This window comes from Pipistrellus kuhlii, unplaced genomic scaffold (genome assembly GCF_014108245.1).
Source record: "Pipistrellus kuhlii isolate mPipKuh1 unplaced genomic scaffold, mPipKuh1.p scaffold_m20_p_15, whole genome shotgun sequence".
NCBI lineage: Eukaryota > Metazoa > Chordata > Mammalia > Chiroptera > Vespertilionidae > Pipistrellus > Pipistrellus kuhlii.
This window is the reverse complement of record NW_023425460.1, coordinates 47,281,129-47,302,893: the sequence shown is the minus strand read 5'-3', so window position 1 is coordinate 47,302,893 and position 21,765 is coordinate 47,281,129. Positions and strand designations below refer to the sequence as shown.

The window sequence follows — 21,765 nt, the reverse complement described above, 5'->3', positions numbered from 1 at the left end:
GCATGGCTGCGGGCCGGGCTGCTGGGCTGCGGGGGGCGGTACAGAGCGCAACTAGCCCCCCGGCCGCCTGCCTCCCAGGGGGTCACAGGTGGGGTCCGGCCTGAGCAGGCGGGGAGGCTTCCTTCTGCCAAGGGCCACTTGAAACTTTTTAAAAAATGTACATTTTTATTGATTTCAAGAGGAAAGGAGAGGGAGCGAGAGAAACATCCATGATGAGAGAGAATCATGGACCAGCTGCCTCCTGCACGCCCCACCCTGGGAATCGAGCCCGCCACCTGAGCGTGTGCCGTTGACCGGACTCGAACCTGGGAGCCTTCAGCCCGAAGGCTGATGCTGTATTCACCGAGCCACCTCCCCACGTCACTCCTCTTCCTCCCCCCAGACAAGTCGCTCTGACAGCATCGCCGTGCCCACACCACCATCCCACCCGTGCCCGGTCTCCGCTGGCTCGTCCTGACCGACATCTCTCCGCCCCCACCCGCCGGCCACAGCGGGCGCCACCCCCCTCGGCCCTCGGCCCTCGGCCCTCGGCCGCTCTGATGCTGCCGTGTGACCTCGGAATGCACAGGGGACAGGAAGCACCGGGTGCCCGAGCCTCATGCCAGGAGACTCTGCCCGCTCTGCCAGGCACATGGCGGGTGGCTGTGGTGGGGGTGGGAAATCGGGGGCTGGGTGCCGGGACTGAGGGTCAGGCAGGCAGGCGCGTGTCCGGGACCCTCGGGGCAGCCGTGAACCACCCTTCCCTCGGCCAGCCCTCCCCAGGGGACGGCCTGCCTGGCCGTTTAGAGCCCGCCCCCAGGCCGCCCCTGCCCGGCTGTGGCATGGACAGCTGAATAAAGGGCATTTTCACAGCACGTGTTGTCTGGTCCTGTGGTGGCTCCCCTGAGACCCTGGATCCCTGCAGACTGAGCTAAGGGGGAGGGGGGGGGGGCTGGACAATAAGAGATAAACCAGAGAACCCGCTGACCGATGGGCAGAGCCATGGGCACGGCCATGGGGGGGGGGGAGGGGGAAGCTGGGAGATATCTGTAAGACTATCCTATCTAATGAAAGAGCAATACTGTATGCAAATTGCCACGCCAAGACACAAGATGGCTGCCCCCACGTTGCCAAAGATGGCTGCCACAAGATGGCTGGCAGGGAGGGCAGTTGTGGGCAGTTGGGGGGGACCAGGCCTGCAGAGGAGGGCAGTTGGGAGTGACCATGCTTGGAGAGGAGGGCAGTTGGAAGTGACCAGGCCTGCAGAGGAGGGCAGTTGGAAGTGACCAGGCCTGCAGTGGAGGGCAGTTGGGAGTGACCAGGCCTGCAGAGGAGGGCAGTTGGGAGTGACCAGGCCTGCAGAGGAGGGCAGTTGGAAGTGACCAGGCCTGCAGTGGAGGGCAGTTGGAAGTGACCAGGCCTGCAGTGGAGGGCAGTTGGGAGTGGCCATGCCTGCAGGGGGCTGTGCCCTCGCCTGGTGCCCCAGGCCCTCGGGGCCCAGGAGGGGGCACCCCCCCCCCAGCCTCCCAGCCCCAGTCTGAGACGCTGTTAGACCCAGAGGAGGCACAGCCGGCCTGCCTGTGGCTCCGGGGGGGACGGAGGGACAGGTGGCCCCGGGACCTGGGAGGAAACAAGGACCAGGCGCTTTCCAAAAAGGCAGTGAATCTGCCCAAATGGGGGAGAGGCCAGCCCGGGGCTGCTGTGAGGGAGGGAAGAACCGAGCTCCCGTCCTGCCTGGGAACGCGCATGTTCCCCCCCACCCCCGCCCCAGCCCGACGGCCAGAGCAGCAGGCGCCAGCTGAGTGCCCGGCTTCCTCTGAGGCTGACGGGGTCCCCAGCTTTGCCCGCGTTCTCCTCCTGAGGGCAGGGGGAGTCCCGTGATTTCGGGGAGAAGGGGCCCCTCTGGGGGGAGGCGGGCCGGGCTCCAGGGCTCTGAGCGACTGCGATGACCGGACCCTGGCCCACCTCCCTGTGTCCGTCCCCTTGGCAGTGTGGCCACAGCTTCTCCCACTGAGACGTGACGGCCACGCTGGCCGGCAGCTCAGGTGGCTGGAGCATCACCCAGACACCAGGGCCTGCGGTCCTCAGGGTCTGCGGTCCCTCAGGGTCAGCGGTCCCTCAGGGTCAGCGGTCCCTCAGGGTCTGCGGTCCCTCAGGGTTTGTGGTCCCTCAGGGTCAGGCACGAGCAGGAATTAACCAACCAACACACAACAGAGGGGAGCAGTGGGCCGACGTTCCTCTCTCTCTCCTTCCCCCTCCCTCTCTCCCTCCCTCTCACTCTCTCTCTCTCACATCAGTAATTCACGGCTGGCATGGCTCAGTGGTTGAGCGTCGACCGGTGAACCAGGAGGTCACAGTGTGATTCCCGGTCGGGGCACAGGCCCAGGTTGTGGGCTCGATCCCCAGTGTGGGGCGTGCAGGAGGCAGCCGATCATGGTTGTCTCTCATCGCTGTTTCTCTCTCCAGGCCTGAGACGGGGAAGCCTTCGCAGGGGGTCTTACCTGGAGGCCCCCCGGGAGATGGGTCCCCCGAGAACACGGTGGGCGGGGGTGAGGGTCCCGGAGCGGCAGAGCCGGAGAAGGTCGCGGCCCGGACCCGGAGCCCCGAGGGGTAAATAAACTTTACTGCTGGTGACAGGCAGGCCTGCCGGGGGGCGCCCTGCAGAAGCCCGCATGCTCCGGGCGGGGGCCGGCGCCGGCCGGGGCGCTGGGCCGGAGGCCGCGCGAGAGGAAGTCCTGGTTCATGAGCATGAGGTCGCCCGGGAAGTCCGCCAGGCGGAAGAGGCTGCGGTTGGTGCGGCCGGCGATGGCCCGCTCCGCCCTCCTGGGGGGGAAGAAGGGCTTCAGGTCGCCGGGCTGGTGGGTGAGCGGCTTGGGCGGCTCCTTGGACTTGAACGTGACCTTCATCCTGATCTCCCGGCGCGGCCCGGCTCTGTCCTCGCCCTCGCCGTCCGCCACGCCCTCGCCCGTGGCGGCGGGAGGGCCGCCGGGGGGCCCGGCCCTCCGGATGGCGGGCAGCGGCCGGCGGTGGCGCAGCGCCCGCGCGAACTGCATGCGCTCCACGTGCCGGCAGATGTCCAGCCGCTCGCGGGGCGGCACCCGCAGCTCCTCGGGGGTCACGGTGACCTTGGCCGTCCAGAGCTTCTCCAGCAGCCCGCAGGCGGCGCAGGCCGGCGGGAACTGCCTGCGGTGCTCCAGCGCCTGCTTGTAGTCCGGGGACCGCAGCTGCAGCTCCCGCAGCATCTTCTGCTCCTCCTCCAGCCTGTGCCTGAGGAGCCGCCGGGAGGCCGCCGTGTGCACGCCCCCTAGACGCTGCGACCGGACGGGGCGTTAGCTCGGACCCTCCGCCGCCACGCAGCATGCAGAGGCCCGTGGGTGGGCAGAGCATGCAGCTTTGGGGTCAGACAAGCCTGGGTTCGAATCCCAGAGCTCTCTCTCTCTCTCTCTCCTCTCCTCTCTCTCTCTCTCTCTGTCCTCTCTCTCTCTCTCCTCTCTCTCTCTCTCTCTGTCTCTCTCTCTCTGTCTCTCTCTCTCTGTCTCTCTCTCTCTGTCTCTCTCTCTCTCTTTAAATGGTGTCTTTTGCCGAAACCGGTGTGGCTCAGTGGATAGAGCATCGGCCTGTCAAGGGCATGAACTTTGGACGCGGGCACATCCCCAGTAGGGGGGGGTGCAAGAGGCAACTGGTCGATGATTCTCTCATCGATGTTTCTAACTCTCTGTCCCTCTCTCTTCCTCTCTGTAAAAAATCAATAAAATATATTTAAAAAAAATAAATAAATGGTGTCTTTCTTTTATTTTTGTAAAATACATTTTTATTGATTTCAGAGAGGAAGCCGCACGCACACTGAAGATTGAGTCCTGACGGGGCATCCAGCCTGGACCCTCTGTCCGCAGTCTTACACTCTGTCCACGGAGCCACCCCAGCCAGGGCTGGACTCTCCTCGCCTCCCATGAACCGGAAGGACGGGTGTGACTCTCGGGGCCACAGGGAAGCCTCCGGAACCATCCCTGTGAGCGCGGCGGGCGCCAGGGAAGGCCCGGCCGGCGCCTCTGCCCTCGGCCCCACCGTTGCTCCCGTCCTCCCAGGGCCGTGAGATAAGAGGACACTCTGCTCTGCAGGGGCCGGAGCCACCAGCCGGCTCGCCAGCCGCGTCCTGCGTGGGGGACTTCCGTCTGGACCCAGGCTGTTCGGGACCCTCCGGCTCCCGGGTGACCACCTGCCTCAGTACCTCCCCTACCTCCCCCCCCCCCCATGGAGGTCAGGGCCTTACCAGGATCTCCTTCTCCAGCGGGGAGTACTTCCCGGGGGCGATGCTGGGGTCTGACGGGTGGACTTTGGTCCATGACCTGGGTGGTGCAGAGGCAGGTGGGTTAGAACTCTGGGGAAGGCCCTGGCCGGTTGGCTCAGTGGACAGAGCAATGGGTCCCGGGTTTGACTCTGGTCAAGGGCTCCTATCTCAGTTGCAGGCTCCTCCCTGGCTCAGACCCTAGTCAGGGCTCATACGGGAGGCAACCCATCGATGTGTCTCTCTCACATCGGCGTTTCTCTCCGTCCCTCACTCTTCCACTCTCTAAAACTCAATGGGAAATTGTCCTCAGGGGAGGATTAACAAAATAAACTTCCCAAAGGGGTTCCCTGGTGCGCCCTTTGGGAATGGAAACCTCACAAAGGGGATTCAGGGAGCCAGGTGAGATCGCCAGGCCAGGTTCCTCTGGGCACCGGCTGGGCGCTGCCACATGGCCTCGGTGGGAGACGGACGAGAAGGAGGGGATGGGGAGGAGGGGACAGGAAGGAGGAGATTGGAAGGAGATGAACAGAAAGGAGATGGACAGGAAGGAGGGGACAGGAAGGAGGGAACAGGAAGGAGGGAACAGGAAGGAGATGGATAGGAAGGAGGGGACAGGAAGGAGGGGACAGGAAGGAGATGGACAGGATAGGAGATGGACAGGAAGGAGGGGACGGGAAGGAGGGAACAGGAAGGAGGGAACAGGAAGGAGGGGACGGGAAGGAGGGGACGGGAAGGAGAAAACAGGAAGGAGATGGACGGGAAGGAGGGGATGGGAAGGAGGGAACAGGAAGGAGATGGACAGGAAGGAGGGGATGGGAAGGAGGGAACAGGAAGGAGATGGACAGGAAGGAGGGAACAGGAAGGAGGGGACAGGAAGGAGATGGACAGGAAAGAGGGGATGAGAAGGAGGGAACAGGAAGGAGATGGAGGGGAAGGAGGGGATGGAGAGGAGGGGACGGGAAGTCCGGCTGCACTCACCTCAGGGAGGCAATGGAGTCACGGTCCCCTTGGCCCCACAGGGGGTCCTGGTCCTTGGCAGCCTCGCCCACACCCAGCACCCCGCTCTTGGGGGCCTTCCGCTCTGGGGCCCGGGGGTCTTTAGCCCTCTGCTGGCCGGCCTTCAGGCCACTGTCCTCGCATTCTCGGAACATGACCGGCCACAGGCCGATGGAAGTGTCCACAGGCGGTGGGAGTGTCCACAGACCGGTAGAGGTGTCCACCTGCCGGAAGAGGTGTCCACCAGTGGTGGGAGGTGTCCACCGGCGGTGGAAGGTGTGGGCCGAGGGCTCTTCCTCTGGCAGCCTCAGGGGAGCCCAGGGCAGGCACCTGGTCTTGCATCACAAGTGGCCCCGGCGCCATTGTGAGGTCTGCGGCTGAGGTGTGAGCGCCCGGCCAGCAGGGGGCGGGGCCGTGGTTTCCCTTATCGTTCCCTAACGGCTCCGGGGCCGTGGGGCGTGGAGACGGCGCCAGGCAAATCCACCCGGTCCCGCGGGCCCCGCCGCGCCCACGGGGGCAGGGGCGCAGCGATGGCGGCTCCCTGCGTCCGCCGTGCCGCTTCCTGCCCGCCGGGCCTCCTGAAACCCACCATAGACACCGTGGAGGTCAGGGCACAGGCCTGGGTGTGGGGCTGGAACCCCAGTGTGGGGCGTGTGGGAGGCAGCTGGTCCATGATTCTCTCTCATCATGGATGTTTCTCACTCCCTCTCTGGAATCAAGAAAAATAAAACAGAATAAATTTTAAAAACTCCGACAGAAAAGACCGTTCCCCTGGAGCCCGGCCGCCAGCACCGTGAGGGGCAGTGGAGGCGCGGCAGGCCCGGCCCCGCTGGGTCCCCTCCCCAAGGCTCTGACGCAGCTCTGGCCCCCGACTGGGCTGCTCCGTGCGCGTCTGAGAAGTCAGCGGCGGAAGGAGAGTGTGGGGGGAAGCAGTGCCCCCCCCCAGTGCGTCCCGTCCCCCCAATCAGCGGATCGGGGTGCTCGCTCCAGCGGGCCTGGCGGCAGAGCTGGGTCCCCCGAGCCACGGGGAGCCACCAGGTAGCAGTGGCCACGGCCAGCACCCTCTGTGGGCGGGGGTGACAGACGGCCTGGCCACGCTGCTGTGGGCCAGCTGTGCGTCTGCAGAGACGAGATGTGACGCGTGTGGAGGCAGCGCACACGTGTGGCCTCCCCGGGTCTCAGTGATGTTGGCAGGGACCCCGCTCTGTGGATGGTGGGGTCCGGAGCAGGAGGGAGTGGGGCGAGCGGGGTGGAGGCTTGGCGGGGGGAGGGGGGCGTCTGCATGGCTGCGGGCATCGGCGGGGGAGGGCTGACCCCCACCGCCCGGCTTCCCCAGGAGCGGGCACTGCTAGCCTTTGCCAGGAGGAGGGAGGAGGTGAAACCTGCCGGGGTGCAGGGAGTGTCCTCCACCCTGGAACCCGGTTCCTCGTCCCCTCGTGGCCTCACGCAGCCCCCGCCATCTGGCCGCACCCAGCGCCGGGCTGAGGCGCTGCCCTGGCCCTCGGACTCTCCCTCCCCCACTCCCCCCGGCTCTGCCCGCCCCGCCAGGGGCCTTGGCGGCTGAACTCCTGTCCCCAGCGTGCCCTGCGGTGTGAGGAGGCCGTTGGGCACTCGGACAAAGGAGCCGGTGTGCGGGCCTCTCAGCACTGTGCTCGAGGTCACACCGTCCCGTTAGGAGAAGGAACAACACGGCCGCCAGCTCGGGGTAATCCGCCTCGACGCCGGGAGGCGGTGGCCACTGGACCGTGCAAATGGGCTGATAAGGCGCCGAGTTGGCACCCACGGCGGAAACGCGGCAGAGAAGGCGGGAGGCGGGGCCGCGCCCGCCGTGTGCCCGCCAGGGGCGGCGTGCCTGCAGTCAGGACGCCCCGAGGTGAACAGGGACAATCACTCGTGTGGTGGCACATGTGGGCAGGGGCCCGGGCGCTCGGTGCCGTCCCTCCTACGTTTCACACGGTGTCCACGTCTGGAGGCGTCTGCTGCCAAAACAAACCAGTCAGCCCGGCTCCAGAGGCTCCGACCTGTGAACCAGGAGGTCAGGGTTCCATTCCCGCCCAAGGGCACAGGCGGGGGGCGTGCAGGAGGCGGCCGATCCAGGACTCTCTCTCATCATGGATTCATTGATGTTTCTATCTCTGTCTTCCTCTGAAATCGATCTTTAAAATCTTAAAAAAAAAAAAAAAACAACAACAACTAAAAAACAAAACAAACCCGATTACAGTGCCGTGGCCCGCTGTGCGGAGCCGGTGACACGGGAACTGGTGGGGCCGGGGCTGCCTCAGCCTCAGACCCGCTGCTGTCCTCGCCGTCAGTCCGCGGCGGGGAGGTGGGGCCCAGGAAAGGACTGGGGCTCCGCGTGGTGGTGGGGGTGCTCGGGGGCTCGCTACACACCAACAAGACAGACTCACTGCGGAAACCGGTGTGGCTCAATGGATAGAGCGTAGGTCTGTGGACTGAAGCGTCCCAGGTTCGATTCTGGCCAGGGGCATGTACCGTGGTTTCTGGCACATCCCCAGTAGGGAGGAGTATGCAGGAGGCAGCTGGTCGGTGTTTCTCTCTCATCAATGGTTCTAACTCTCTATTCCTCTCCCTTCCTCTCTGTAAAAGTAAATTATATATATATATATATATATATATATATATATATATATATATATATAAGAAAAGAAAGAAAGAAAGGAAAGAAAGAAAGAAAGAAAGGAAAGAAAGAAAGAAAGAAAGAAAGAAAGAAAGAAAGAAAGAAAGAAAGAAAGAAAGAAAGAAAGAAAGAAAGAAAGAAAGAAAGAGAAAGAAAGAAAAGAAAGACTCACAAGCTCCCTGGACGGTGCAGGGGCTGCGGTCTGTTCGGGGGGCAGGCCTCCATCCTGCGTCGCCCGCAGTTTCTCAGGAACCCTTGCCAGTATCACCATTAGATGCAGGCACGCCCTCCTCCAGGCCTCCCTCCCGCCTGTCCCCGGGGTTTTCCAACGTTGGCAGGGACCCGGGTCTCCCCACACATGACATTGGGAGCCGAGGGGCGTCTTCAGGGCTTAGAGGCTGTGGGACAGGGGTCCCCGCGCCCGCCCTGCAGCCCCAGGCCTCCCGGAGGCGCTGCCCTCGGAGCAGGCTCCGGGCGGCGTGCCAAGGAAGCCGTGGGAGTTACTGGCATCCACACACGGAAGCCGCTATCTTAAACCCCTGGCTGGCAGCGGCCTGAGACACCGGGACTCCGGGGGGGATGAGAGGGCCGGCCGCCCAGCGGGATCTGACCGAAGGAGGACATGTCTCTGACCTTCAGCGGGTGCCTCGGACCCGCGTCCAGGGAAGAGGCCAGCGCGGCCGGGCTGGAGTCTCCGCAGGGCGCTGGGCCTGCATGGCTGGTTCGGTGAACAGCAATCAGAGGTTAACAGTTCGAAATGTGTGTTTACGGAACTCAGAGAGGCGGGAGAGGGAGAGAGAGAGGGGTGGGGGGAGAGAGAGAGGGAGGGAGAGAGAGACATCCATGATGGGAGAGAATCAGGGATCGGCAGCCTCCTGCACGCCCCCTACTGGAGATGAGCCTGCAACCCGGGCCTGTGCGCTGACTGGGAATCGAACCCTGACCTCCTGGCTCCTAGGTGGATGCTCAGCCACTTATCGGTTGGAAAAGCACTTCCTGTCCACGTCTTGCCACAGCCCAGGCCCCCAACACGGGCTCCGGGGGGCGGGCTCTGTGGGAACCTCGGCCTCCGGGGCTCCGAGCGGAGAGACCGCGGCGGCTGCGGACAGAGTGGCTGCTGGAAGCCACACCGCTGAGAGTGTCCGCTGGGGAAGCAGCGTCTGCGAGCATCAGGGGGAGCGGGTCCCCCCGGCCCTCGGCGGACACGCAGCCCAGGCCTCGGCGGGGAGCAGGCCGGCCAGCAGGACGGGGAGGCGCTTGGGGAAGTGCCCCTCAGAGAGCCGGCCAGCTAGTGGGCGTACGACTAAGACATGTGAGCTGCCATCAGGCAGGCGGTCAGGGGAGCCAGCCGAGAGGGGCCAGCGGGCGCGGGGGGAATTCGGGGAGGTGGTTGGGGAATGGGGAAAGCCTTCGAGGACGCAGGAGAGGCAGCGTGGGTGTGGAAAGACGAGTCCAGCCCTGACCGGTGTGGCTCAGTGGATAGAGCGTCAGGCTGCGGACTGAAAGGTCCCAGGTTCGATTCCGGTCAAGGGCATGTATGTTAGTTGCGGGAACATCCCCGGTGGGGGGTGTGCAGGAGGCAGCTGGTTGATGTTTCTCTCTCATCGATGTTTCTAGCTCTCTATCTCTCTCCCTTCCTCTCTGTAAGAAAATCAATAAAATATATATTTAAAAAAAGAAAGAAAGAAAGAGAGAGAGAGAGAGAGAGAGAGAGAGAGAGAGAGAGAAAGAAAGAAAGAAAGAAAGAAAGAAAGAAAGAAAGAAAGAAAGAAAGAAGGAAAGATGAGCCCATTCCCACCACTTCTTCCCCTTGGAGGTGCCACAGGCAGGAGCATATGGGGCGTCCGTGACATCTGGGGCCCCTGGAACTCGGGGTCCCACCTGCCCAGCCAGGGCCAGCTCCCCATCTGCCTCGTCACCCCTCCGGCCGCACCTCCCACCCCCTCGGCCTCGTGCAGGCCTCCAGCAGGTAGCACCCACCACCCTCTCCCGCAGGGAGTGCCCCGCCCGTCCAATCCAGGGCAGGCATCGAGTTGCAGGCCAACCTGGAGCATATAAGGCTCGGCCCGGCCCGCAGAGCCGGACTCCTGCGCCATGGGCTGCCCGGCCCCCCTGCTGGGGCTGCTGCTCCTGCCCGGCGTCTTTCTCCTGGAAACAGGTACGGCCCTGGGTGCCGGCCCCTCGCTCCTGCCTGTCCCTGGGAGGACAGGGGACGTGTGGGCACCCCCACAGAGCCCCCCGCCGCTGTGGGGAGCTTAGAGTGAGACCAGCCCCACAGGCCTTCCCTGCGGAATGCAGCCCAGCTCGCGGAGACACCGCTGGGACGTTCTCGCCGTGCTGGTGGGGCGGGGGCGCTGGTCAGGGTTTCTGTGGGTCTCTGCTCTGGGCGAGGCACTGGCCCACGGACTGCTCGGTAAAAGGCGGGCTCTCTTTGAGGGTTCTGGAGAGAGGCGGGCACAGAAGGAACACTTGGCCCAGCCGGCGTGGCTCAGTGGTTGAGCGTGGACCCATGAGAGTGGCCGGTTGCGGGTTCGATCTCCAGGGTGGGGTGTGGAGGAGGAGGCAGCCAATCAATGATTCTGTCATCCTGATGCTTCTCTGCCCTCTCCCTCTCCCTTCCTGTCTCTGAAATCAATAAAAAAATTTTTTTTGAACCCCTGTAGAGTTCCGGGTTCAATCCCCGTCAGGGCACCAGAAAACTCAATTTTTTTTTTTAAAGAAGAAGGAGGAGCGCTGGCCGGGGGACGTCAGGGTTTTGACGTGGTCTCTGGCCGCACGCTGACCGAGGCAGTGGAGGCACTGAGTTACGGCCCCGGTTTCTTCCCTGTGGCCGAACGGAACTGCGTTGGAAAATGCACCGCAAACGAATGCCTTCACCTGAGACGGCTGATGTGACAGAATTCTGTAGCTCTGACTCATGAGGCCTTCTAACTCGAACACCTCTATCTTTTTATTTCTTTTTATATATATATATTCATTGATTTCAGAGAGGAAGGAAGGAGAGATAGAAACATCCATGAAGAGAGAGAACCGTTGATCAGCAGCCTCCTGTACGCCCCCTTCCGGGATGGAGCCCACAACATGGTCAGGGCACATGCCTGGGTTGAGGGCTCCATCCCCAATCGGGGGTGGTACTTCTCTCTCTCTCTCCTCTCCCTCCCTCTCTCTCTCTCTCTCTCTCTCTCTCTCTCTCTCTCTCTCCCTCAGCCTCTCTGAAACCAATTATAATTAATAAATAAATAGGAAATGAATGGGGCTCCCGGAGGCAGAGCGAGTTCCGAATGCCTGAGGGAATGGGACATGCAGGTTCCGGGTAAGGGCTCCGCTGAGGGGAATGTGATGCTGGAGGGGAAACAGGACCGGGTTGGGGGTGTCGTTACAGGCACGGCTCAGGGGGCCCCAGAGCTGGCGGCAGGATCCTCAGGGCGCTCTGCCCTCAGGCCGTGCCTGAAGACGTGCGTGCTGCTCTGGGCAGGCAGGCGTGGACGGGGACTTACTCTGTGTGGAGTCGGGTGTCCAAGGGATTGAGGCCGGCCTGGCTGGCGTGGCTCGGTGCTGGAGTACCAACCTAGGAACCAGGAGGTCAGGGTTGGATCCCCAGTCAGGGCACAGGCCCAGGTTGTGGACTCGATGCCCAGTGGGGGGCGTGCAGGAGGCAGCCGATCCAGGATTCTCTCTCATCATGGATGTTTCTCTCTCTCTCTCTCCCTCTGCCTTCCGCTCTGAAATCAATGTTAAAAATGTACGTGTTTTAAAGGATTTAGAATAGACGTGGAGGGTTCGGGTGGAGACAGCCCCCAGTTTGGGACGAGTGAGGTGAAAGGTCGCTGGGAACTGGAAAAGGTTCCCTAAAACCCAGCACCTTGGTAACGACTCGATGCTGCACTGCACACGGCCCCAGCAGGTTCCTGGGCGCGAAGGTCGAAGGTCTCCTCGCCTCCTGTCCCGCCCTCTTCCCATCCCCCCGAGAAATCAGGTCCCAGCGCAAAACCGGCCAAACGGGCGATTTGTCACCCTGAGCTGGGCCTTTGGCAGGGGGTTCAACCCTCTCCTCCTCCACCCCGTCCTGCCTCCCTGCCAGTCCCGCACGCCGAGGGCACACGGCGACCCGCAGCCCGGGTCCCAGCCCACAGGGGCACTCCAGAATGCTCAGAGCCAGTGAGCGGGAACAATGCCCAAGGCTCTCCCCCACGGCTGCCGCGGCCCGGCTCCTCGGAACAGGCTGGCCAGGGTCTCGGGTGTGTCCTGAGCTGCCGGCATCCAGGCGTTTGAGAGGCACAGGGAGGGGGGCCGTGCAGACAGCCGAGTAGCCGTGGAGGGCGTTTTCTCCGGGACGGCCTGGGCCCTGCTCCAGCCTCGCCCGCCCCGCCCCCCCACCTGTGCTCTCGCGCCTCTGCCCCCAGCGCACTTCCCGCTACAGCTCAGACGGGAGCTGCCGGGGCGTGGGGTCAGCCATGCGATACGGCCGGGGGCGCCTCGGCGGTTGCACAAGCTCCTTGAGGACAATGGGCCCGAGAGCTTCCGGGAACAGCGAGGGCAGAGGCGGAGGTGTGCCTGTCCCCTGCGCAGAGTTATCTGATCAGCGGGGGCCAAGGCAAACAGGGACCCGCTCTCCAAAACCACAGCGCGATCGAGTTGCGATCCGACCAGCTGGGCGCACCTGCTCTGCTTCCAGGTCCCACACTGCCAACCCCTCCCGCCCACAGCGCCCCCCCCCCGGGGCACTCAGCCCGGTCGCCCCTGGCGCCAAGGTCCGGGTGGGAGTCTGTGGTGTCAGGTCTGGGCTGGGCTCCCAGCCGCCTGCTCTCATTGGCCCCGGTCAGGCGTTCAGCAGCGCCACGCTGTGCTGTGCCGCTGGCAAGCTGACAGCTCTGCGGGCCAGCCTCCCCCTCCCACCCCCACGCACGTGTGCTCACACACACACACTCGCGCACACACACTCACATGCGCGCGCACACGCACATGCACACACGCACGCTCTCTTGCTTGCATATAGCCACACACATGCTCTCACATGCACACATCCATGTGTGCACCGCGCACATGCTCTCACATACATGCGTGTGCACACTCTTTCACATACATACATTCGCACCCATGCACACAGCCACACACATACAGAAATGAATTTCCACCAAACACGTGGCTGGCGTTCAGCTGGCCACGATGAAAGATGCCATGGCCGATGGGGAGAAGGCAGTGGCTTAGTGGGTCCGGAGCAGAGAGCGGGTCCCGGCTGACATTCCCCGAGGGGCCCTGTGTGTCCGGCATTAACGTAACTAATACAGCCTCAGAGTCCATCCACACAGGCAGACATTGGGCCGAGCGTGTGCGCGTGTGCACGTGTGTGTGTGCGTGTGCGTGGGGGAGGCTTGCTTACGTTCACCTTTGGTTCCTCCCTCTCGCCCTCGATCGGTTTGCTCCGTCGGGGGTGAGCTCTGTCGGCGTCTGTCTCACGGCACGCCGCCTGCCCGTGGCATGAGGAGTGTTTGCCACGTTGTCACGGAGCCTGCAGGGCGGACACACGCAGCACAGGGGAGTGGGACACGTGTGGCCGGGCACGCTATCCAGCTCATCACGTGTGTGTGATGGCTGATGAGCCGCCCCCTGCACTGCGGCCAGAGGCCGATGTTTTATCCGGGTCACGTGCTCTCCGCTGAAGCTGGTTCTGGCTGGAGCTGTTCCGGGCCAGCACCGGCCCTTTCCTAAGTGACCCCTCTCCCCACGCAGCCGCCGAGACCGAGCGCCAGAGGCCGGCTCTGGGTGAGTCCCCTCTGCCCCTCGGCCTGGCACTCCCATTCTCCTCCCCCTCCCTCCCCCCCCCTCGCCCCCCACCCCCCAATCCCCGCTGCAGGGCCCAGAGGAGACCGCGGTGCGCAGTGTCGGTCCTTGGACACGTGTAGCGGATGCATGTATGCGACACAGAGAGCAGCCGTGTTCGCCAAGGGCCTCTGGTCCCCAGAGGCAGGGCTGGGAAGGGGCTCGGATGTGGACGGGCCGTGGCACCGGCTCTGGTCCCAGGTGGCCCGCTGCCCTGGCCAGCAGGTGGCGCTCTGGCCCGGGTTCTGCAGAGCTGGCCTGCCCCATGGCGAAGCTGAAGCTCTAGGGCAGTGGGTCTCACCCTTCCTGATGCCCGCCCTCTAACGCAGCTCCTCGCGCTGACCCCCAGCCATCACATTATTTCCGTCGCTACTTCATAACTGTGACTTTGCTTCTGTTATGAATCGTAATGTAATATCTGTGTTTTCCGATGGCCTCAGGCGGCCCCTGTGGAAGGGTCGTTCGACCCACAAAGGGGTCGTGACCCACAGGGTGAGGAGCGCTGCTCGAGGGTCCCTTTAGAACAGCCCCGAGGGCGAGCCCGGTGATGCCCGGGGGGCCCCGCTCCGGGTCCCGGTCCTCGGCCCGTTTCTCACCCGGCCCCTCCAGGCGGTGCTGACGCTCAGAAGCAGGCGGAGTGAGCGTCGCCCCTGAAATCACACGAAACCGTCTCCGTTCTCTCCTGCCCACAGATGACAGGAAGTCGGACACCATCCTCTCAGGTAAGGGGCGCCCACTGGGTGCTGTCCCCCGGGGGTCTCACGGTCCCCCCAGACTCAGGGAGGAGATCCACAAGGGGCGTGGCCTGGAGTCCCTCCCGGTGCCCCCCGCGCCCCCGTGGCTCAGTCTGAGGGAGCTGGTTCTCAGGGGGCGCCCCAGGTCTCCTCGTCCTCAGAGGGCCGGCCTGTGATGTTGGAGTGAGTCCTGAGAGCTCCGGGCGACAGTGGGTCCGAGGCTGCCGGTCGGCGTTGCTCGGCGGCTGCTGGAGGCTCCGGGCCCTCGGCGTTTCCCGGCCTGTGCTCTGTGCCTCAAGGAGCAGCATCGGAGCTCAGATAACAGGGCCCGTGTCTGCGTGTCCTGTGCCGTGTCACCAGTCCCGCAGACCTAGTGCGTGAGCCACACCGTGTGCTGCCTCAGCTCTGGGGCCGAGTCCGGGATGAGTCTCTGGGCGAAATCGCCGTCCAGCGTCCCGTCCACCTGGCGGCCGCAGGCAGGACCACGGCCTGCCTCTCCCGGGTCCGAGGCCGCCCCCTCCTTGGCTCGGGGCCTCCTTCTCCCGCCTTCAAAGCCAGCAGTGCCGTGTCTTCCAGTTTCTCTCTGATGCTCCGACCTCCAGCTCCACTGTTAAGAACGCTTGTGGCCTGGCCGGCGTGGCTCAGTGGCTGAATGTCCTCCCAGCACCAGGAGGTCAGGGGTGGAGTCCCAGTCGGGGCACAGGCCTGGGTTGCAGGCTCTGTCCCCAGTGTGGAGCCTGCAGGAGGCAGTGATCCATGATTCTCTCTCATCATGGATGTTCCTGTCTCCCTCCACTTCCCTTCTGCTCTCTTCAGAATCATTAAAACATTTTTTATTTATTTATTTTTTAAAATATATTTTATTGATCTTTGTACAGAGTGGAAGGGAGAGAGATAGAAAGTTCGAAACATCAATGAGAGGGAGTCATCGATCAGCTGCCTCTTGCACACCCCCTACTGGGGATATGCCCACAACCAAGGTACATGCCCTTGACCGGAATCGAACCCGGGGCCCTTCAGTTCCCAAGCCGATGCTCTATTGATTGAGCCAAACCGGTCCCGGCTAAAACATTTTTTAAAATACGGGGGAGAATCATGGATCGGCTGCCCCCTGCGTACCTCCTATTAGGGATGGAGCCTGCATCCCAGGCCTGTGCCCTGACCGGGAATGGAACCCTGACCGCCTGGTTCATAGGTTGATGCTCAACAGCTGAGCCCCGCCAGCCAGGCAGCACCTAATTCTCATCACAAAACACCAAACACCTGCCTGGGACACAGTCTGGGAGGGAGGACGGGGAGGGAGCTGGACAGGCCCCGGGGCCCGTGGGTGAAGGAGACTCAGCCCGCCCATCACTTCCCAGCTGGGCCCTTCAGAGTTGAGGCAAAACCACAACCTGGGGGGAGGTCCTGGGGGCCCTCGCTGGCCACAGCCCGCTCAAGTCGCTGTGAGAACTTCCGTTCGTGTTTCCTTTCGGGGGAATTCTCTGTTTTTTAAATATATTTTTATTGGCCTCAGACCGGAAGGCAGAGGGAGAGAGAGAGAAGCCTCCATGACGAGAGAGAATAGTGGATTGGCTGCCTCCTGCACGCTCCCTGCTGGGGATCCAGCCCGTAATCAGGCACATGCTTTTGACCAGAACCAAACCTGGGACCCTTCAGTCCACAGGCCGCTGCTCTAAAGCACTGAGCCACACTGGATAGGGCCTTGGGGGAGAATTCTTACTATTTTTTGTTTTCAAATTTATCTTTATTATTTTTTTTATTATTATTTTTATTTTTATCTTTATTATTTTTGAAAGTATTAGAGATGTCCCCCTTGCCCCTGCCTTGACCCCGCCCACCCGCTCCTGCCCCACCCCAGCCCTCAGCACACTGCTGCCCGTGTCCATGTGTTAGGCACCGGTGCCCACAGGGTCTGTGGTCCATCTCTCTCGCTCACCGACCCCCTTCCCTCTGAGACGCGTCAGTCTGTGGAAGCTAAGGAACCACACACACAGTGCCGCATGCACCAGACTGATGCCTCTGTCTTTCCTGCAGTGCTGCCGGCCGCCGGCTCCACTCCTCTCCCGCCTCTGACTGCGGCGCCCTCGGCATCGCCAGGTAGGACCCCCACCCCCTGACCGAGTTTATCACAGCTGCCATCGCTGGTGACTGCTGTTCCATTGGAGAGGGCACGCTGCTCAGAGAAGGACCCCCCATGAGGTGCCTGGATTCTCGCTGTCCAGCTTCACTTTGTGTTTATCCACCATTTCACTCTCAAAGAACATCATGCCCAGCCAGTGTGGCTCAGGGGTTAAGCGTCGACCTAGGAACCAGGAGGTCCCAGTTCGATTCCCGGTCAGGGCACAGGCCTGGGTTGTGGGCTGATCCCCAGTGGGGGGCGGGCAGGAGGCAGCTGGTCCATGATTCTCTCTCATCGTTGATGTTTTTCTCTGTCTTTCCATCTCTCTTCCTCTCTCTCTAAAAATCAATAGAAAAATATCCTCAGGGGAGGATTAACCCCCAAAATTTATTTTTTTAAATAAAAGGAGCGAGGCATTTGGGGAAAGCAGGGTGGCATTGGTATGTCCTCTCTGCCACCTGAACTTGACCCCAGCCTCGTGACAGCGGGTCCCTCTCTGTGAACACATGGCCAGGCGGTGGCTCTTCGGCAGGGGCCAGCTGAGTCCTTCTCTGATGGGTCTCACCTGTGTCTCAGGAAGACGCTGCGGCCCTGACCACTGCTTCCGTGTCGTTCTAGAAACACCTGTCATGGACCCGCCACCTTCGAGTCGCAGAGCCGACGATCCTTGGCCCAGCCCGCCAGGTCAGCCACCTGCTCACAGGGCACGCCACTGTGCGCGTGAGCCCCAGGGAGGTCGTGGCAGCCAGGGAGGGGCGGGGCTGCACGGGGCCAGAGCGAGAGGACCACGCCCCCAGCACCCGGCTGAGCTCTGAGCACCCCACTTTCCTGCCGCTTCACAGACACATTGGCAAGTTCAGACAATGAGGAGAACGGGAAGCAAACAGCGTGCCCCTGTGCCTCCGAAGTGGCGCTCAGGGTTTGTCTCACGGGGTTCCATCTTGTCAGGAAATAAGACATGACAGGCAGCTCTAAAGTTCCCCAGACTCCCCATCGCCGCTCCTCTGTTCTCTCCCTTCCGTGGAGACAAGCACTCTCCTGGATGCGGGGTGTGTCATTCTACACAGAGTGGCCCGATGATGATGATCTCTGAATGCATAATAATCTGGCCACTCTGTGTGTGTGTATTAGAGGCCCGGTGCATGAATTTGTGCATGTGTGGGGTCCAGCCAGCCTGGCCAGGGCGAGGAGACATGGTCAGTTGGCTGGCCTGCCTGTTGGTCAAACTCCTGATCGAGGGGACAATTTGCATATTAGCCTTTTATTCTATAGGATAGACACTGAGTAGCCAGATGATTATGCATTCAGAGATCATCATCATCTGGCCACTCAGTGGACTTCATTTTAAGACTTTTACAAATAGGAACTGTGCGACTTTAGGTGTGTTATTTTGTGTTTTCCTTTCACACCGATGCTATCAGTCCCCGTCTGTCTTCCACTCCCTTGTATTCTTTACTCAGTGTCAGGTTTTTGAGATGTATCCGTGTTGGTAGCTATAAAGATTTATAGATATATTTTACTGCTTTTAACAGTCGGGGTGTTGGACCTTTTTGAGTAAACCACATAATGGGCACGTTTTCCCACGGATAAAAGTACATTTCTGCTATGTTGCGTGTCTGCCCGGCTGAGGGCAGGTCCCAGCTCAGCAGTGCATGTTCTGCAACCCGATCGCTTTGTGGCGCGACCGCCAGGGGCCGCCTCAGCAGCAGCGGGATTACTGAGCGGTGGTTTTCTAGAACGCACTCATTGATGGGGAGTGATAAAAAAATTCCCCCTCCTGCCAAAACCGGTTTGGCTCAGTGGTAGAGCATCGGTCTGCGGACTGAAAGGTCCCAGGTTCGATTCCGGTCAAGGGCATGTACCTTGATTGCGGGCACATCCCCGGTAGGGGGTGTGCAAGAGGCAGCTGGTCCATGTTTCTCTCTCATCGACGTTTCTAGCTCTCTATCCCTCTCTCCTACTCTCTGTAAAAAAATCAATAAAATATATTTTAAATAAATAAATAAATAAAAGTCCCCCCTCCTTCGAGAGCTGGGCAAATGGGATGAGAGCAAAAGGCAAGTTTCCCAAATGGACCTTGTTTTTGTTTCCACAGAAGACCCGCCGCGGATGAGGCTGGCCAACGGCACCGGGCGGTGCTCCGGGCGCGTGGAGGTGTTCTACCAGGGCGCCTGGGGGTCGGTGTGCGGGGACAGCTGGGGCCTGCGGGAGGCGCAGGTGGTGTGCAGGCAGCTGGGGTGCGGCCGGGCGGTGTCGGCCCCGCCGGGCGCCCACTTCGGGCCCGGCTTCGGGAAGATCCTCCTGGACAACGTGCACTGCAGCGGTGAGGAGCGCCACCTGGCCCAGTGCGCCCATGACACCTGGTTCACGCACAGCTGCGGCCACGAGGACGACGCCGGGGCCGTCTGCGAGGGTGAGGGTCCTGTGCTCTCCCGGGGACTCGGGGCGGGCGGGGCTGTGACAGGAAGTGGGAAGGGAGCCGGGGCCTCTTCCTGTGGGGGCTGACGGTTCCCTCTCTCCACACTCACAGGTCCTCTAGCGGCAGACCCCTTCCGGCCAAGTGAGGCTGATTGGGCTGTTTGTAGGCCCCGTGCTTCCCCTAGTTCTGTCCAGCCAACACTCACAGTAGAAATGGAATGAAGATGACCCTGTCAAATCGAGCTTGACACAGTTCACAGGGGCTGGTTGGATTGATCTATTTGACTTGACGTCTACCCAGCTTTCCCAGTCTCTGTGTCTGCCCACCATCACGGATAGGGCTTAGAACTCAGATCTGTGGTGTTGACCTTGGCCTCCTGCTCTCAGGAAAGCTGCTCATCCTGGCCTGACAGCCCCTCTGCGGGGCGGCTGCCTGAGGAGAGGTCCCAGGCTCAGCTTAGGGTGTGGCCTGGAGGAGAGAGCAACATTGATGAATAACATCAGCAAAAGCGGGTTTGGAAATAAGCTAGCAGGACACAATGCCTCGGTGCAGGGACCTCCCAAATCAGAACTGCATTACCGGGCAAGACAGGGCTTTTCTGGGGCCATTGAAGGACTACAATTAACAGTCACTGGCTTTAGGGTACAGTTTTCTGTGACTATGCCCATCAATCATCACAAATCTCTTATTTGAGAGAAAAATTGCCATTTATGTCCCAGAGTGATTAGATCAGAAAATCATCTGTCTTGAGTCTGTGATGCCTGATTTTTTTTTTTAAACAGACAGTGAAACAACGTCAGTTGAAAAATTATAGTTATGCGATTTTAGAGTAACTTTGCCACTAGAAGAAACCATGGGGCTATTCTAATCCTTTCCTTTTTATCCTAAGCCAGTGGTTTTTGAGCATTACTTTTCATCAGAATTACCCTGTGGGTCCACCCAGCATTTCTAGTTCAGTAGGCCCAGAGTGGGGTGTAAGGATTTGCATTTCTAACAAGTCCAGATGCTTATATGTACTGTGGTAGGGAACCACACTTTGAAAACCACTGTCTTAAAACAAAGAGGATTTTTTTTATAATCCTGATATGCAGAAGCAGCGTTACCATCATCTTCATCATCACCATCCTTGCCATTGTCAGCATTGTCATCATCATCTTCATCATTAACATCACCATTGCCATCATCATCATTACCACTATCATCACCATCATCACCATTGTCATCATCAATATCACCATCATTACCACTATCATCATCAACATCACCATTATCATCATCACCACTGTCATCCTCATCATCACCATTATCATCATCAATATCACCATCATCACCACTATCATCATCAACATCACCATTATCATCATCACCACTGTCATCCTCATCATCACCATTATCACCATCATCACCACTGTCATCATCATCATCATCACCATCATCATCATCACTACTGTCATCATCATCACCATTATCACCATCATCACCACTGTCATCATCATCACCATCACCATTATCACCATCATCATCATCACTACTGTCATCATCATCACCATTATCACCATCACCACCACTCTCATCATCATCATCACCACTGTCATCATCACCATTATCATCATCACCACCACTGTCACCACCATCATCACCAACACTACTGTCATCACCATCATCACCATTATCACCATCATCACTACTATCATCATTACCATTGTCATCATCACCACTCTTAACATCATCACCACTGTCATCATCAGCACTGTTATCATCATCACCATCATCATCATCATCACCACTGTCATCATCATTACCATTGTCATCATCATCACCACTGTTATCATCACCACCATTGTCATCATCACCATTGTCATCATCACCATCATTGTCATCATCACCATCATCATTATCACCACCATTATCATCATCATCACTACAATTGTCATCATCATCACCATTGTCATCATCACCGTTATCATCGTCACCACTGTTATCATCACCACCATTGTCATCATCACCATTGTCATCATCATCATCACCATTATCATCATCACCACCATTGTCATCATCACCATTGTCATCATCACCATCATTGTCATCATCACCATCATCATTATCACCACCATTATCATCATCATCACTACCATTGTCATCATCACCACCATTGTCATCATCACCATTATATTCATCACCATTATCACCATCATCACCATTATCATCATTGTCATTATCACCATTGTCATCATCACTATTATCATTATCACCATCATCACCACTGTCATCATCAACATCAACATTATCACCACTATCATCATTACCGTTGTCATCATTACCATTGACAGCAGCAGCATCACCATTATCATCATCACCATGGTCAGCATCATCATCACTATTATCATCATCTCTACCCCTGTCATCATCACCCCCATTGTCATCATCACCATTATTAACATCATCACCATTATCATCATCACTATTGTTATCATCAACATCATCATTACCACTGTCATTAACATCTCTATTATCATCACCACCATTGTCATCAATACCACTATCATCATCATCATCATCATCACTTCTGTCATCATCACGATTATTGTCATCATCACCATTGTCATCATCATCATCACCATTGCTGTCACCAATATCACCATCATCATTACCATTGCCATCACCATTGTCATCATCATCATCATTACCATCACCATTATCACCATCATCATCACAGCTGTCATCATCATCACCATTGTCACCATCATCACCATTATCATCATTACTACT

The 21,765-nt window shown here is 59.6% G+C and overlaps 2 protein-coding genes across 2 annotated transcripts in view; one reads left to right on the top strand and one right to left on the bottom strand.

Annotated features, from left to right (window-relative positions):
* Positions 1–2,600: 2,600 nt before the first annotated feature.
* Positions 2,601–5,626, bottom strand: CUNH10orf120 (chromosome unknown C10orf120 homolog). Its single transcript, XM_045582224.1, has 4 exons — positions 5,594–5,626; positions 5,246–5,487; positions 4,250–4,355; positions 2,601–3,290 (listed from the first exon to the last, which is right to left on the bottom strand). The coding sequence occupies exons 1-4, from the start codon at positions 5,624–5,626 to the stop codon at positions 2,601–2,603; spliced, it is 1,071 nt and encodes a 356-aa protein (XP_045438180.1).
* A 4,369-nt stretch (positions 5,627–9,995) lies between these two features.
* LOC118719050 (putative DMBT1-like protein) overlaps positions 9,996–21,765 on the top strand; it is a 36,059-nt gene continuing 24,289 nt past the window's right edge. Inside the window, exons 1-7 of the mRNA XM_045582223.1 lie at positions 9,996–10,059; positions 12,305–12,449; positions 13,564–13,664; positions 14,414–14,443; positions 16,493–16,555; positions 18,673–18,990; positions 19,108–19,137. Coding sequence (XP_045438179.1) covers positions 9,996–10,059; positions 12,305–12,449; positions 13,564–13,664; positions 14,414–14,443; positions 16,493–16,555; positions 18,673–18,990; positions 19,108–19,137 — 751 coding nt within the window. The remainder of the gene's footprint in view (positions 10,060–12,304; positions 12,450–13,563; positions 13,665–14,413; positions 14,444–16,492; positions 16,556–18,672; positions 18,991–19,107; positions 19,138–21,765) is intronic.